Source organism: Gekko japonicus, unplaced genomic scaffold (assembly GCF_001447785.1).
Source record: "Gekko japonicus isolate JY-2015 unplaced genomic scaffold, Gekko_japonicus_V1.1 scaffold719, whole genome shotgun sequence".
Classification (NCBI taxonomy): domain Eukaryota; kingdom Metazoa; phylum Chordata; class Lepidosauria; order Squamata; family Gekkonidae; genus Gekko; species Gekko japonicus.
In genome coordinates this window covers 562,793-576,897 of record NW_015175991.1, presented here as the reverse complement: position 1 = coordinate 576,897, position 14,105 = coordinate 562,793, and the positions used below count along the sequence as shown (strand labels likewise).

Here is a 14,105-nt window from a genome sequence, read left to right as displayed (position 1 = left end):
GTCTGCAGGCATATTTCTCATTGTGAATGGGAAAAAAGCATAAAGCTTGTTTCCAGTATATGTTCTAAGGCTTCTAGTATGAAAGATCTAAATATTTGTAGAAGTCTGTAAAGGATTAAATCCTTATCACCACCAATAAGATGGCAAGAGTGAATTCAGACATAATCTGTTCCAAGGACTCCATCGTGGCAGCAATATTTGAAGCATTTTGCAGCAGCAGAACCCACAAAGTAAATAGCAGTACTGTAGACAAAACACACAATGGGGCCATTTGCTTTAAGTAGAGCAAACTAATTTACGCAGTAGCCGAATTGCTTGCTCACAACTTTAATGCCAGTAGCTCACAAAGTAGAATATTTGCTCACAAGACTCCATAGCTTAGCGGGAACATTGATCTTCATATAGGTAATCTAAGGTCAATTAGAAACTACTTGTATATTTTGTTTTAGTGTGTAATTTTTCCATTTACCTGCTTGTCTCATTCTCCTGTCATGCTGATAGCAGAAACTTGAGAGGAGCTTGCTTTTTATTGCATTTTGGATGGCCGGGATCAATATGCCCAGGAAATGCTTTCATACTGGTTTAAAGGGGTAGTTAGGGTTGGCCTGGACCTGCAGGACCAAAAGTATGTTACATAATAATTTGTGCATGACCCCTTCCCCTGTGCCCATATTGCACAAACGATGTACTACAGAAAGAAATCACTTGAAAATATCAAGTGTCTTGTAAACCTTCCAACCCCCTGCAGCAACAATGCTATTAAAAACCAAAAATATGGCAGAGATAGGAAAAGTGCAAAAGAGGACAACCAAGATGATTAAGAGGTTGGGGCACCTTTCCAGTGGCTGCAATCACACACACTAAATAATCTACTTCCAATCCACTTTTGAATTGGATTTTGCCAGTTCACACAGTAAAATCCAGTAGGCAAGTACATTGAAATGTGGATTGAAAGTGGATCATTTAGTGTGTGTGATCACAGCCCTTGAGGAAAGTCTAAAGAATCTGAGTCTTCTCTTGCCCGTTTACGAAAAGGGTGACCAACACTGCAATCCTAAGGAGAGTTACTCCAGTCTAAGCCCATTGAAATGGAGTAACTCTTTTTAGGATTGTACTGTAAATGGGGAGATGACGTTTTATATAAATATGTATATAGAGCCTGGATATAGAGAACTTCTTCTCCCTCTCCCATCACACTAGAGCTCAATGGTCAGTTGATTCAGGACAGACCAAAGGAAGCACTTCGTCACTTAGCTAGTACTTAAGTTGTAAAATTCACTCTCAGTGGACATAGTGATGGACACTAGCATGGACAGCTTTAAAAGGGGAAGAGATTCATGGAGGAAGGGCTACTAGCCAAGGTGACTAAAGGGAATCTCCAGACAGAGGGGACCAGGAGGAGGAGGAGGTGCTGAGCTGGCTGGACGAGCACAGCCAGGGCGACTGCCCCCAAACTGGCAAAAAAAAAAAGTTTTTTAAAAAAGTTAAAAAAAACTTCCGCTTTCAAACCGGGAAGAGGGATGGGTTTTGTTTTTGCAAGCATCACAAGCCCCGGGGGAGGCTGAGACTCCCCCGGAAAATTTCGGAGGTAGCCCCCGCCCCTGCGCCCCCCTGAACTCTACGCCTATGCAACAGGTTCATACAGGAGCATCACTTAAGTTATGACAAGACTAATCCTCCAGATCCTGCACCCACCCACAACATATTTTTGTACCATTTTGAAATCTTCTCTTTTGTCCTAAAACTTGGAAAATATGCTCATATACTACAGTCTTGTACCATTCATCCTTCCTCATGAACTGGACCCCACTGCCTTCAAGCAAATTGTTTGCAACCCAGCTTCCTGGGGACCTGTGACAAACTATGTGAAGGTTCCTGCAATTTCAGTCATATGACCACAAACCTCCATTTTCAAGGGTTTGCCATAGTATACTTGAAGTCAACAAAACTGTGCAAGGACCCAGTTCAGCAGATCTGGCCTACCGCTGTGATATTTATATCTCACCTTTCTTCCATCATGGAATTTTCAAGGCAGTTTGCATGGGACCAGACCTAGATTTGCTTAACTTCAGCAAGGCTGCTCTTATTGTGTACCATCCCAGGACATCTGGGTTACATGGGAGATGGGCCAATGGGGTTGCAATTCAGGTGCTCCAAGCAGCAATTATGCATTAAATGGAACATCTGAATTAACTTATCTATTACTACTTTTCTATACGTTTTTATCCCCTCCTTCCCCCAAGGAGCTGAGAGCAGTATATGTAGCTCTCCCCTTTCATTTTGCCTTCACAACAACCATGTGAGGTACGTTAGGATGAGAGAGAATGACTAACTGAAAGTTACCCAATACACTTCAGGGCAGGGTGGGGATTTGAGTGGGGACAGTCTTCCCAGTCTGTCCACTACACAATAGTGGTTCTCAGAAGTTAAGAAATGCACACTATCCTAGCCCAAACTTGCTATTCGGTCTTAGGCCCTCTATAATTTTGCATGCATCATTGTCCCCTCCTTCTTTTGGTTTAAAATCTCTATTTGTTGTTTTTCCTAACAACTCACCAGTCAGTGCAGTTTACAATAACACATCAGTAAAAACAGCACTGGATCAAATAGCACAATTATAAGAGTCAGCCCAAGCAGCCAGAAAATATTTATGAATCGCACATGAGCCTAAACGTTAAAGCCTTTACTTGCTATCTGAAGAAATATAAAGACGGGGCTCATGGATGTCTCTAGGGAGAAAACTGCCAGAGAGAGATGCCACCACAGAGAAAGCCCTACATCTGAGTCCTTGCCAGCTACCTTAAAGAACCACCTGGATCTAAATCAGGAGGGCCTCCAAAGACCTAATGTCAATAGTGGGCTTGACTTTGGTGAAAACGTTCATTTTTTTCTTCCGAAATTTGATTCCATTTGGTGAAAGAGTTCATTTTTTCCTTCGTAAATCTGATTCCATTTTAACTCATGGAAGAAGTTCTGAAGATGCAGGCTGTCTACGAGGTTTATAAGTCATAATTCACACCTTGATTTGTGCCTGGAAAATCAGTACTTAGCCAAATAGGACGCAAGAACTGTGGTGCTGTGAGCTTCTTCTTGAACCTATGAAGCAAACTGTGCATGAGCTGAACCTTCCAAAAGGTTTTCAGTATTACCCTCATAGACTAGACTGCATTGTTCAGTCTGACAAGTTACCAAGACTTGTACAACAATGGCCAGAAAGCTTCAGAAAGGGACACAACTACCATATCAGATGGCCATCATGTGATAATCCAGGATAATAGATCCAAGGCCACCCCCCAGAACGCTTTTAGAAAGTGTGAGAGCCTATCAAACACAAGACGTCACCAGCTGCCAACCCAAATAAGCTTTGTTTTGTCTGGAGTCAGCTTTAGTTTGTTACTTCTGAATCACCAATGGATTAAGCGAGAGTTAAGACTGCTGCTCTATTAAAAAGAAACACAGAGCTGGGTGTCATCAACATAGGGATGACACCCATCTGAATCATCTTTCCTGGGGGTTTTATGTAGCTTTTTGAACAATATCAGGGACAAAGAATGGAAGGAGCAATCATTCTCCAGTACCAGCTTCTGACAGACAGATCCAGATGCATAGCTGTGTTAGTCTCTCTGTAGCAGCAGAAAAGAGCAAGCATCCAGTAGTACCTTAAAGACTAACAAGATTTATGGCAGGGTATGAGCTTCTGTGAGTCACTGCTCACGTCTTCAGATATCTTCTGGCAGCCAGATATGACCAGAACCACTGCAAAATATTCTACCAATCTCACTCTGTATCTGGAAATAGCTGATCGTTAACATTATCAATCACTGATAAAAGCTCCAGTAATACCAGTTGTCATACCTTTTCATTTCTCCCATGTGAGCAACCAAAGCAGTCCAAAACTGCGTTCTGAAGTCAAATTGAAATTAAGCCAAGAAATCCATCACATATAGGAAGGCTTGGAGATGGACAGCAATGTCTCACTTGATCACCTGTCTCAATAGCTGTACATTTGAAAATGCCATATAATTTGAAAGGTCCTCCAGGATCACAAGGTATTGGGGGGGGGCTCTTTATGCAACTGAAAATTTCCCTTCTGCTAAGAAGGCATTGGTTGATTTGTGAATCAGGAGGTACGTGATCTTGCTGCAGCCCACTGGGCCCCTTAAATTTTGTTCCTGGGCTTCAGTGGACCCTTAGGAACAGTATAGGCATAAAGTGGGAGTCTGAAGTGGGAGGCAGGAATTGGTGGGAATCATTGTTGGAGAAATTGTATTACATGGTAAAAGTTTTTCCTCAGAAGTGGCTTGCCTCTTTAGCATGAAGTGGAACTTCCAAGAAAACTCTGTAGATTCACTGTGGTATTTGGGACCACCCGTACCTTCAACAGCAACCACTCGTGTTTTCCAGGCTACAGTTTTAAGAATGCTTGTTGTCGCAATGGGAAAGATTTCTCTGTTCTAACCAGCATAATTTCAACATATAATGACTTGTCCACTTTGCCCCCCCCCCCCAAGCTGGTAGAGGATGCTAGTGGAGTGCAGTTCCCAGCCATGCACTTTGCATTTCAGCTACTGGCTGGAACTCAGGCACAATGTACTCGGTGATTTAAGAGCAAGGGTTTTTGTCCTTTGGGAATAAACTACTTAGTACATTCTGCTTCGGTACCAGCCAATCAATAAGGCTTCCTTCACCTTCGTTCAGAAGCTATGGTGGTAGGGGTTGTGACTCAATGCTTTGCGCAGAACGTTTCTGGTTCGTTCCTGGTTCAAGCCCTGGCATCTCCAGTTAAAAAGAGCAGGTGAAAAAATAATGCATTTATTTATTTATTTATTTATTTATATCCTGTTTTTCTCTGCAATGGGGACCCAAAACATAATTCTCCCCCCCCCATTCTCTTACTACAACAACCCTGTGAGATTGGTTAGGCTGAGAGAATGTGATTGGCCCAAGGGTACCCAGCAAAGTTCCATGGTACACTGGGAATTCAAACTAGTCTGACACTCTATCCACTATGCCATACCAGCTCTCAGTGATGTGAAAGATCTCTGTCTGAGATCCTGGAGAGCCGCTACCAGTCAGAATAGACAATACTGACTCTGATAGAGGAAATGTCAGTATCAGGCAGTTTCATGTGTTCAAGTGGAATACAGGCAGAGAAGCCGAGTCAATCTCTTGATGTCTTCTCTCTGAGGAAGAAGGGAGAGAAAGAAACATGAAGGAGTTTGAGGAAACAGGGGAAATGGTGTAGGGGCTGGGGAATCTCAGCAGCTGTCAATAATAATACCCCAAAGTGAGATTCCAGAAATCCGCCTCCCTCTGCTCAAGATGAGGAATCCTCAATTTACTGCCACAGTTGCTTGTCTTCTAGGCTGACATGTCTCTAGGGCAACACAGGGTGTTTCCAAAAGCTTGGACAGAGAAAGATTGGGAATCAGCTGTGCCCTAGTTACAGGATAGTCTATTGTTTCAGGTTGAATACCAAACCACTGTTTCAGGTCGAAAACAAGACCATCATGTGCATTTCCCCCAACTTTTCAATGCACTCCATCCTCTTCACCTTAATTTTGCTTCTGCCCTCCTTTTCTTCTCTAGATTGAATATCCTCTTTTTTGAGGTCTGTTGATCGGCTCACTTACTCGAACCATTCTCAAGGCATTTGTGCAACACCTTTGCAGTGATGGCTATCGACATTTTTCTGCAGTGGACAGCTTTGCTTTTAGATGTTATTAGACTGTTATTAGATTTCTCATGCTATTGGAGGACCTTTGTTTTACACCGGTAATCCCCCTTGAGTCTCAGTGAAAAAGTCAGGCTATAAATAAATAAATCCTGTACATCCTGTATTTTGCCATATCCAAATATTACGACTAAATAAAAACAAAGGGAAAGGAACCATATTTCAGAATTTTAATTCAAGCTGGAATCCTAAACATATTCACTGGGTTGTAAATCTTACTGGGTTTAGATCCAGAAGAGCTGCAAGTGGAATAGGTCTTTTCTGTCTCCCCCTTCCTGCTGCAAATCGCCTGCTCCTGAAGGCTGGAGGAAGCCTCAGGGGGACTATGCAAGTTGGAGTGCTAGCAGGGTTGCCAACAGGCCTAGAGAAAAATGTCCTGTTCTTTTGATAGAGATTTTTAAGAGATCGTGTGGCAATGGACAGCTGAAGCTTTTAATGGCATGAAGGTAAATAACATCCCATTAAGCTCCCATGAAGGGAAAGAACATTTTTCCCCCTTTGGGCAGTGGGCAACCCTAGGCACAAGAGGCTGCACCTTGGTGTGAAAACCACAGACCACCCCCCATCCCCTGTTTGTGCAAGGAAAAGTGCCTCTTGCTTGCATAAGGGCTGAGTTGGATCCAGTCCATTGACCCTAATTCTGAGTAAATACATTTAGAACTGGAACACTCATATGAAATATAGAGATTTTCTGTTTGAGATGGCTTAGTACGTGGGCTTGCTGCCTCAGATCTAGTGTCTTCTTTGGCTCATCAACTTTTTTCCTGGCGCTAATCGTAGCCACCTACTATCACTCTACATCCTGATCTCTTGCATGTATCATGGAAATATTATGATGATCTTGGACATACCTGTAGAATACACCTTCATGTATCTTTAGACAAGGAAAATGAGGGAAATGATCTTTCTCAGCATCGGTGGTCTCCACAGTCAGAATATTCCATGAATGGATACAAAATATATTGCTAGGTGTTTGGCTGACCGTGGAAGCAAGGTAGAGACATATTGCCCTCTGGAGTTCTTCCTTCTTCTGGGCTGCCACACCCATAATTTCCAAATAAACAAAGTAGCTGCCAGTAACTAAGGAAATTTAATCATCAGTTCTTTTACCACACCAAGGACTGGTTGGCAGCAGATGTACGTACTGCTATGTTTATATTTTCAAGTTATTCTCTTAGCTGCTCTCCAATGGCTATGTATACTCTCTCTCCTTTAATTAGAATTAATTTGGGTCCTATGAGTTTAAAAACCAGAAAGGGTGTATTTCAAAAAACCCTTATTGTTTTGTTCCTTATTTTGTTTTGGGATCAAACTGTAAGTGCCTGGCAAAGTATACGCCAGTATTTAGGAAATCATGGTGACACTGGTACAAAGAATTGTTTGGTGTAGCCTCAGCTGTGTGTGTTCACTGCAGTAACTAATTCAGTTTAGGATTGCTCACACCATGTGCAGTGACAACTGAAGGAAGATTTTTATTTAGTTATTTAATTTATTTCTACCTCACTACCAGTGTGTGTGTGTGTTAAGTGACATCAAGTTGCTTCCAACTTATGGCAACCCTCTGAACTAACGTTCTCAAAAACGTCCTATCGTTAAACAGCCATTCTCAGGTCTTCCAAACTGAGGTCTGTGAATTCTTTGATTGAGTCAATCCATCTCATGTTGGGTCTTTTACTGTGGCCTTCAACTTTTCCTAGTGTTATTGTCTTTTCCAGTGACTCTTGTCTTCTCATAACATGACCAAAGTACAATAGCCTCAGTTTAACCGTTTTAGCTTCCAGGGAGAGGTCAGACTTGATTTGGTCTAGGATCCACTTATTTGTCTTTTTGGAGGTCCATGTTATCCATAAAACTCTCATCTAACACCACATTTCAAAGGAATCTACTTCCTGTCAGCTTTCTTCATTGTACAGCTTTCACACACATACATAGTAATGGGGAATACTATGGCATGAATTAATTTGATCTTTTCCATCTCCTTCACATCCTTACACTTAAGGATCTTTTCCAGCTCCTTCTGACCTCTTGGGTGCAATCTCCCTTTTGGTTGACAATGCAGCCAAGGAATAGAAAACCTTGAAATATTTCTCCCTCCCCCCACTAAAAACTACAAAAACTACACACTACAAATTCAGAGTAGCAAGGTACAATAATGATCTATCTTACGCCTTGGGTATTTCCCTATATAATCAAATTTACAATAAATCATTTAATTACTTAGTAATAAGTATTCAAATAGAAAGAACAAAAAAATTCTCAGTTTTAGTATTGCATCTGAGCAATATTATAAATTCTTAAATTTCTAACAGAGAGAAATCTTAGATCTTCATTTAGATGTCTTCTTATATTTACGCTTCTTCTTCTTCTTCTTCTGCCAGTGGACTTTAACCTTATAAGATCTGGGTACAGCATCTCCCATATCAGAATCAAAGTCAGAGTCAAAGATTTCACCCAGGGACACCGAAGTAGATGAAGAACTGTCAGTGGCTGATGCCTGATGTCGCCTTCTTTTCCTCTGCTTCTTTTCTTTTTTTTGTCGGAGTTTGGTGCTCTTTCAGGAATGCTTCTGCTTTAGAGAGAGAGTCAATCTTTTCCTTTTGCAGTTGAATATAAGGAATTCTGGTAAAATCCATCCATATTGGACATTGTTCTTTTGAAGAAATGCTGTAATATTTCTGTATTGCTTCCTCTTCTTACGTATTTAATATGGTATATCTTTCAGTACTTTTATCTCTTCCTCTTGGTTTTTTAATGTTGTGGCAGTAGATGCTTTAAGTATCGAGTTTCGTGTTGATCTTTTTGCAAATTTAACAAATATTTCCCCTGGAAGATTATTTTTCTTCACAAACTCTGAATAAGTTCTATAAATCATGGCTATGTCTGCTTGCAATATTTCAGATTTGCTGTTAATCAAGGGGGCCAATACTTCGCTTAAGATTTCCCTTAAATTTTCATCTTTTTTCTCCAGTACCCCTTGAAATCTTAAAACATATAAGGATCTTTCTACTTGCAATGTTAATAATTGTTGTTTTTCAGAAGCGCTTTCTCTTTCAGCAATGTCCATTCTTTGATCCATCTCTTTGGTCTTAGTTTCAACCTGTATTAGCTTTTTGACCATCTTCTTTTATTTATCTTTGGTCTCCTTCAACTCCTTCTGCAAATCGTCAAACTTTTTGTTCAGGTTTGTCAGCTGATCCAGCAGGGGGCGCAAGGCTTCAGAAATCGTACCAGCTAAGTTGGTGGTAGTTTCCAGTCTTGTGACCGGTGATGATGTGCTGGCACTTCCTGTGGTGCCCCACGTTGCGACATTGTTTACATTGAGGTAAAAGTTCTTAAGGTTCCAAAATTTTTCTCTGAGCTGAATAACGAGTCCCGCTGCAATCCGCTTTAGTTGGGTAGGTTTCTAACAGCTTGTTGTAGGCTTGCTTCCTGTGTCGCTGCTTTTTGCGCTATAGGGTAGGGTTCTTCCTCCTGAGAGTTTCCCCCCCTTTCTCTATGGGGCTTTGCCATCTCACTGTCAGGTCTTCGACCCTCTATACTTTTGTCTTTCTTTTGCAACTCATTAACTCACTGTTGTTGTTGTTTTTCGCTAGATGTCCTCCCATAGGGAGAGTCCTTTGCTTGAGTCCTTGTGCGCTCTGGTCCGGTAACATCTTTGGGCACCATTGCTGGCTTCGGGGCAGCAGGACCTTCAGGAGCAAAAAAGAGCCTCAATCCTTCAGCCGTGGCTTCAGGAGCGGTTCCTCCAGCGCTCCAGGCTAGAAGCTCCCTTCAAGAGCTTCATGGGGGGGTCGAAGACTTCCGAACCCTGTCCCTGCCACCTCGATCTGAATCGCATCCATCGGAGCTTGATGGCGTGCGTTCTTTCGCAAGTCGCCGAAAACTGGAAGTCAGAAAATCTTGAAATATTTCAATTCCTTCTTCATCAATCTTAAAGCTGCGTAATCCCACAGTAGTCATTACTTTTGTCTTCTTGAATTTCAGCTGTAATCCTGCTTTGGCACTTTCTGCTTTAACCTTCATCAGTAGTCATTTCAAGTCTTCACTGTTTTCTGCCAATAATGTGGTGTCATCTGCGTATCTCAGATTGCTTATATTCCTTCTACCAATTTCACTTCAGTTTCATCTAAACCTAATCAAGCTTTCTTTATGATGTGTTCTGCATACAAATGGAAGAGACAGGGAAATAAAATACATCCTTGCCTGACCCCTTTGCCAATTGGAAATCATTCTGTTTCTCCATATTCTGTCCTAACAGTGGTCTCTTGTCCAGAGTACAGATTGTACATCAAAACAATCAAATGGTGTGGCACACCCATTTCCTTTAAAGCCAACCATAGCTTTTCATGATCCACACAGTCAAAAGCTTTGCTGGGCCCCAGAGTAGCATACAAAACCAATAAAACATACCATTAAAACATCAACAGGATAATGAAATCAATAAAGGGAGAGGGGAAAGGATCAATAAAATAATATAGAAATGAACACCTAGCTATCAAACCACTGGAAAAACATCACTGAAATAAAATAAATAAAGCAAACGGAAGACCATCCTCAGCTTGAATCCAATGGATCATTTTCATGGACTGAAGGATTTCTGCCTCCAAAAACCAGCTTTCTTGACTCCCGGCTTCCATTGAAAATTGAAAATACTTTCCTATCTGCTCCTCCTGGATGCAGTCTAATGTTTTGACCAAGATTCTGAAAAACCAAAAGGGATGGAGAAAAATGTACTTCTTGGAGGAGATCATTCTCTATTGCTTCTACTGTCACTGAGAAGAGAACTTCTCAAATCACTACCTACTGTACTTCTGATGACATGGAAAAGTTTAGCAAGCTGACTCTCTCTATACATGACGATTGTATGCGTAAGTCTATGTAAAAGATAGCACTTCCTTTAGCTGTACTGGCTCCAAAACATTTACGGTTTTAAGGGTAAAACCAGCATTGTGAACCTATTTATTTAAATATTTATCCCACTTTTCTTTCCAATGGGGATCCAAACCAGCTTACTTAACCATGTTTAAATAAGCAAATGGGACCGACCAACCAACCAACCATACTTCATCTAAAGCAGGTCCTGGATCTGCTGGCCCAGCTTATTCCAAGAATCTTTGGCTCTTCTATTTGGCTCATGCCAAAGGCTTCAGCTCTGGCTATGCTCAGGCTAATTAACACAACTGGGCCCAGAAACAAACTGAGAGCCAGGAAAGCTGCACAGTGACAGTGCAACATGATCAAAACAGCTTACTCCTCCCCATAACTAGGCACCTTTATTCTGGACCAGTTAAAGATCCTGATTCCCCCTCCCCCGTGATCCTATTTAGAACATTATCAGAACATGTGCTATCGGTCATCTCATCAGCAGCAAATTATGCTAAACTAAGGTGGCGGTCACACACGCGAGATAATGCAGGGGGGAAGCGAGGCTATTTCCCCCGGAGGAATCTAACCCGCAGTTGTGCAATCACACAGTCCTTTGAAGCTGCGGGGGGCAGCCTGCCACCGTGTGATCAGATGCAACTGCAGGTGAGTCAGGTGGGGTTTTTTTTTGCCATTTGTTCCCAATGAGCTTAAACTGGGAATTGATGAATTGCATCTCAGCACTGAGGGCTTCCTATGGAGTGCGTGATGATGTGCATACTGAGAAGGGGGGCAGAAACAATGGCACGGAGTCGGGGTGGCCTGATCACACCATCCCAATGCCATGAGAGCGGGCTGGAGTGATCAGACAGGGGAAAGTCTGTCCATAGCCTGTAGCAACCTATTTGCTAGTGGTCTTTCCCTGGTGTCTTTTACTCCGCTTCTGCGTTGGAGCAAAATGGGTTGCTGACGGGTACCGGGCACTTCCCAGATGTTCATGTCTGATCGCGCCCTTTAAATCCACCCGGAATTCACACCTATGGAGCGGCTAGTTGTGCATGTGATCGCGACCTAAGGTTGCCAACTCTGGTTTGGGAAATTTGTGGAGATTTGGAGAGCACATCTTGGGGAGGGGAGCAACCTCCGTGCTGTTTAATGTCATAGAGTTTACTCTCAAAAGCAGGAATTTTCTCCAGAGGAATTTATTGCTGTGGCCTGGAGATCATTTGTAATTCTGAGAGATCTCCCAGGCCCCACCAGGAGATTGGCAAAATTCCTTGCCTCCGCAATACTTTGAGACTTTCTTGAAAGGCAGAAGCTGACTGGGGCTGACGGCATCACTTGGACAAATAATTAAAACTCATGCCTAAAACATTGCAGCTTTCAGATTATTCTTGGGGATGCTTTTAGAAGAAATGTTGAGTTTTAGCATTAAGTCTCTGAACACAAATTCATTTGACACACCATTTATGGAGGACAAAATTGGTCCTGTGTACAGAAAGGGCCTGCAGCTGGAGGAAAGCAGCAACCATCAAGCCTGGATTAATCAGACTGCAGTTGGTGAGTATACTTTAGAGGAAGACATTTGCTGACAGCAGCCTCACATATCACTATCAAAACTAATACTATTATAATTGAAAAGCAATTACATTTCTAAAGCAGAAGCATAAACAGAATAACATACATATCAGTATAATGTGTTGCTAAAGATCTGCCATAATCTCATACCCTGCCCTCCAGAGAAATGGAAGTTAGGAACCACCTCTAAACCCCACAATTCAGACAGCTGGTCTGAAAATGGGGATTGCAATTGGTGAGTCAGTCTACTTTAGAGGAAGAATTATATGCTAGTTTTTACTATACACTCCACTGGTGAGGCATCAAATGGCTGGGGTTAGATAGATCAGGGGTTTCCAACAGATAATTTGTGAGCTATCAGTCCATCACTGACTGCTACAGAGCAGCTTGTGCATCTCCTTAGAAAACCCAGGGAAATATCTGCTCTCAGCTTGTTTTAAAAGAAGCTTTATTTCATTGGATTTTTCTCTGGGCTGCTTAGCTGATGGCTTCATTTCTGGTGCCCTTCTTAGTTCACATTCTGTTTCTAGGACTTGGTAAGATGCCGGAAGAGTAGCTCAGGATATTTTTCATTACTCAAAAATAGCTCATTGGCGCTAACCTTTCTTTTCAGCCATTATGGCAAGCCCATAGGATTTTCAAGGCAAAAGACCTTCACAGGTGGTTTGCCCGTCTGCCTCTGCACAGCAACCTTGCATTCCTTGGTTGTCTCCCATCCAAATACTAACCAGGGCCAGGGCTGGCCCCGGCTTATTTTGCCCCCTAGGCAAGAATCCCTTCTGGCGCCCCCCCCCCCGTGCGCACTCATTCCTGCCACAGCCAAATCGCCCGCTCACCACTTTCATGCCAGCAGCTCACCAAGGAGAATTTTCGCTCCCAGGACTCCACAGCTCCGAGGGAGCCTCACTTCCCCGCCCCCACCACCCGCGTCTCCTTTCTCGCGCAACCCAGTCTTGCCCTCCGCAGGCGGGGGGTGGCGGTGCTGAGGCAGGCGAGTGGCCTTGGTCCCGGGAAGCGCCCAAGGCTCTTGCCGGCCAGATGTGCGGGCTTTGGGGAGGGCCGGCTGCTGGGCTGGGGGGTTGGTGGTGGGCCTCTGGGATGGGGGGCGGTGGGTCTGGCCAGAAGACATCTCCACCGCCGTCACCTTCCAGGGCAGATGGGCCGGAAACCAACCCCCAGCCTCCTCCGCCTCCCCCATGCCCCTGACTGCTTGAGGGACTGGCCTGGCTGCCACCCTCCTGGGTGCCAGAGGGGCAGGCATTCCACTCTGCTAGGTGGTGGGACTCACCTCCCAGCAGGGAAAGGCCAGCCCAGAGCAGTGACCTTGCGGCTGCTCAGCTCCCCATGGCCGCCCTGGGTTCCCATTTCCCAGCGGAAAGAGCAGCGAAGGGGTGCGCTGAAGCAGCATGTGCCCAGAAAGTCATGCAGGGGCTGGTGGGCAAAGAGGTGGCGGTGGCCAGGGTGCACGGCGCTTTTGGCATGAGCGTGGGGCTTTTGGCGGGGAGCTTTTGGCGCCCCCATGATGACCCTGCGCTCTAGGCGAGAGTTTAGCTCGCCTAGAGAGCAAGCCGGGCCTGACCAGGGCTGACTCTGCTTAGCTTCTGATATCTGACAAGATCAGGCTGCCTGGTCTATCCAGGTCAAGGCATAGCATTGTTTCCAATGTATCATTATTTCCAATGTATACAGGCAGAATAAAAAGATGAGGGCAAAGTTTGTCAACTGGCCTTAGTCCACCCAACATTTCAGAATCTGCTGTTTTGCAGTCCTAAACCTGGGGGGGGGGGTAAACTCTCACATTCTATAGCTAATGCCTTGGTCAACATTATCATCGTTTTTGTACTGAGATCTACCTTTACCTTATTATATAATGGCAGAAGTTATAAAATGCTGCCTACATTTAAGTGCTGTAAACTTAACAATAAATAGG

The 14,105-nt window shown here is 43.5% G+C and overlaps 1 protein-coding gene across 1 annotated transcript in view; it reads right to left on the bottom strand.

Annotated features, from left to right (window-relative positions):
- The window catches only part of VSX2 (visual system homeobox 2), an 80,259-nt gene extending 66,563 nt beyond the window's left edge, over nucleotides 1–13,696 (bottom strand). Inside the window, exon 1 of the mRNA XM_015426357.1 lies at nucleotides 13,464–13,696. Coding sequence (XP_015281843.1) covers nucleotides 13,464–13,696 — 233 coding nt within the window. The remainder of the gene's footprint in view (nucleotides 1–13,463) is intronic.
- Between the last annotated feature and the right edge of the window lie 409 nt (nucleotides 13,697–14,105).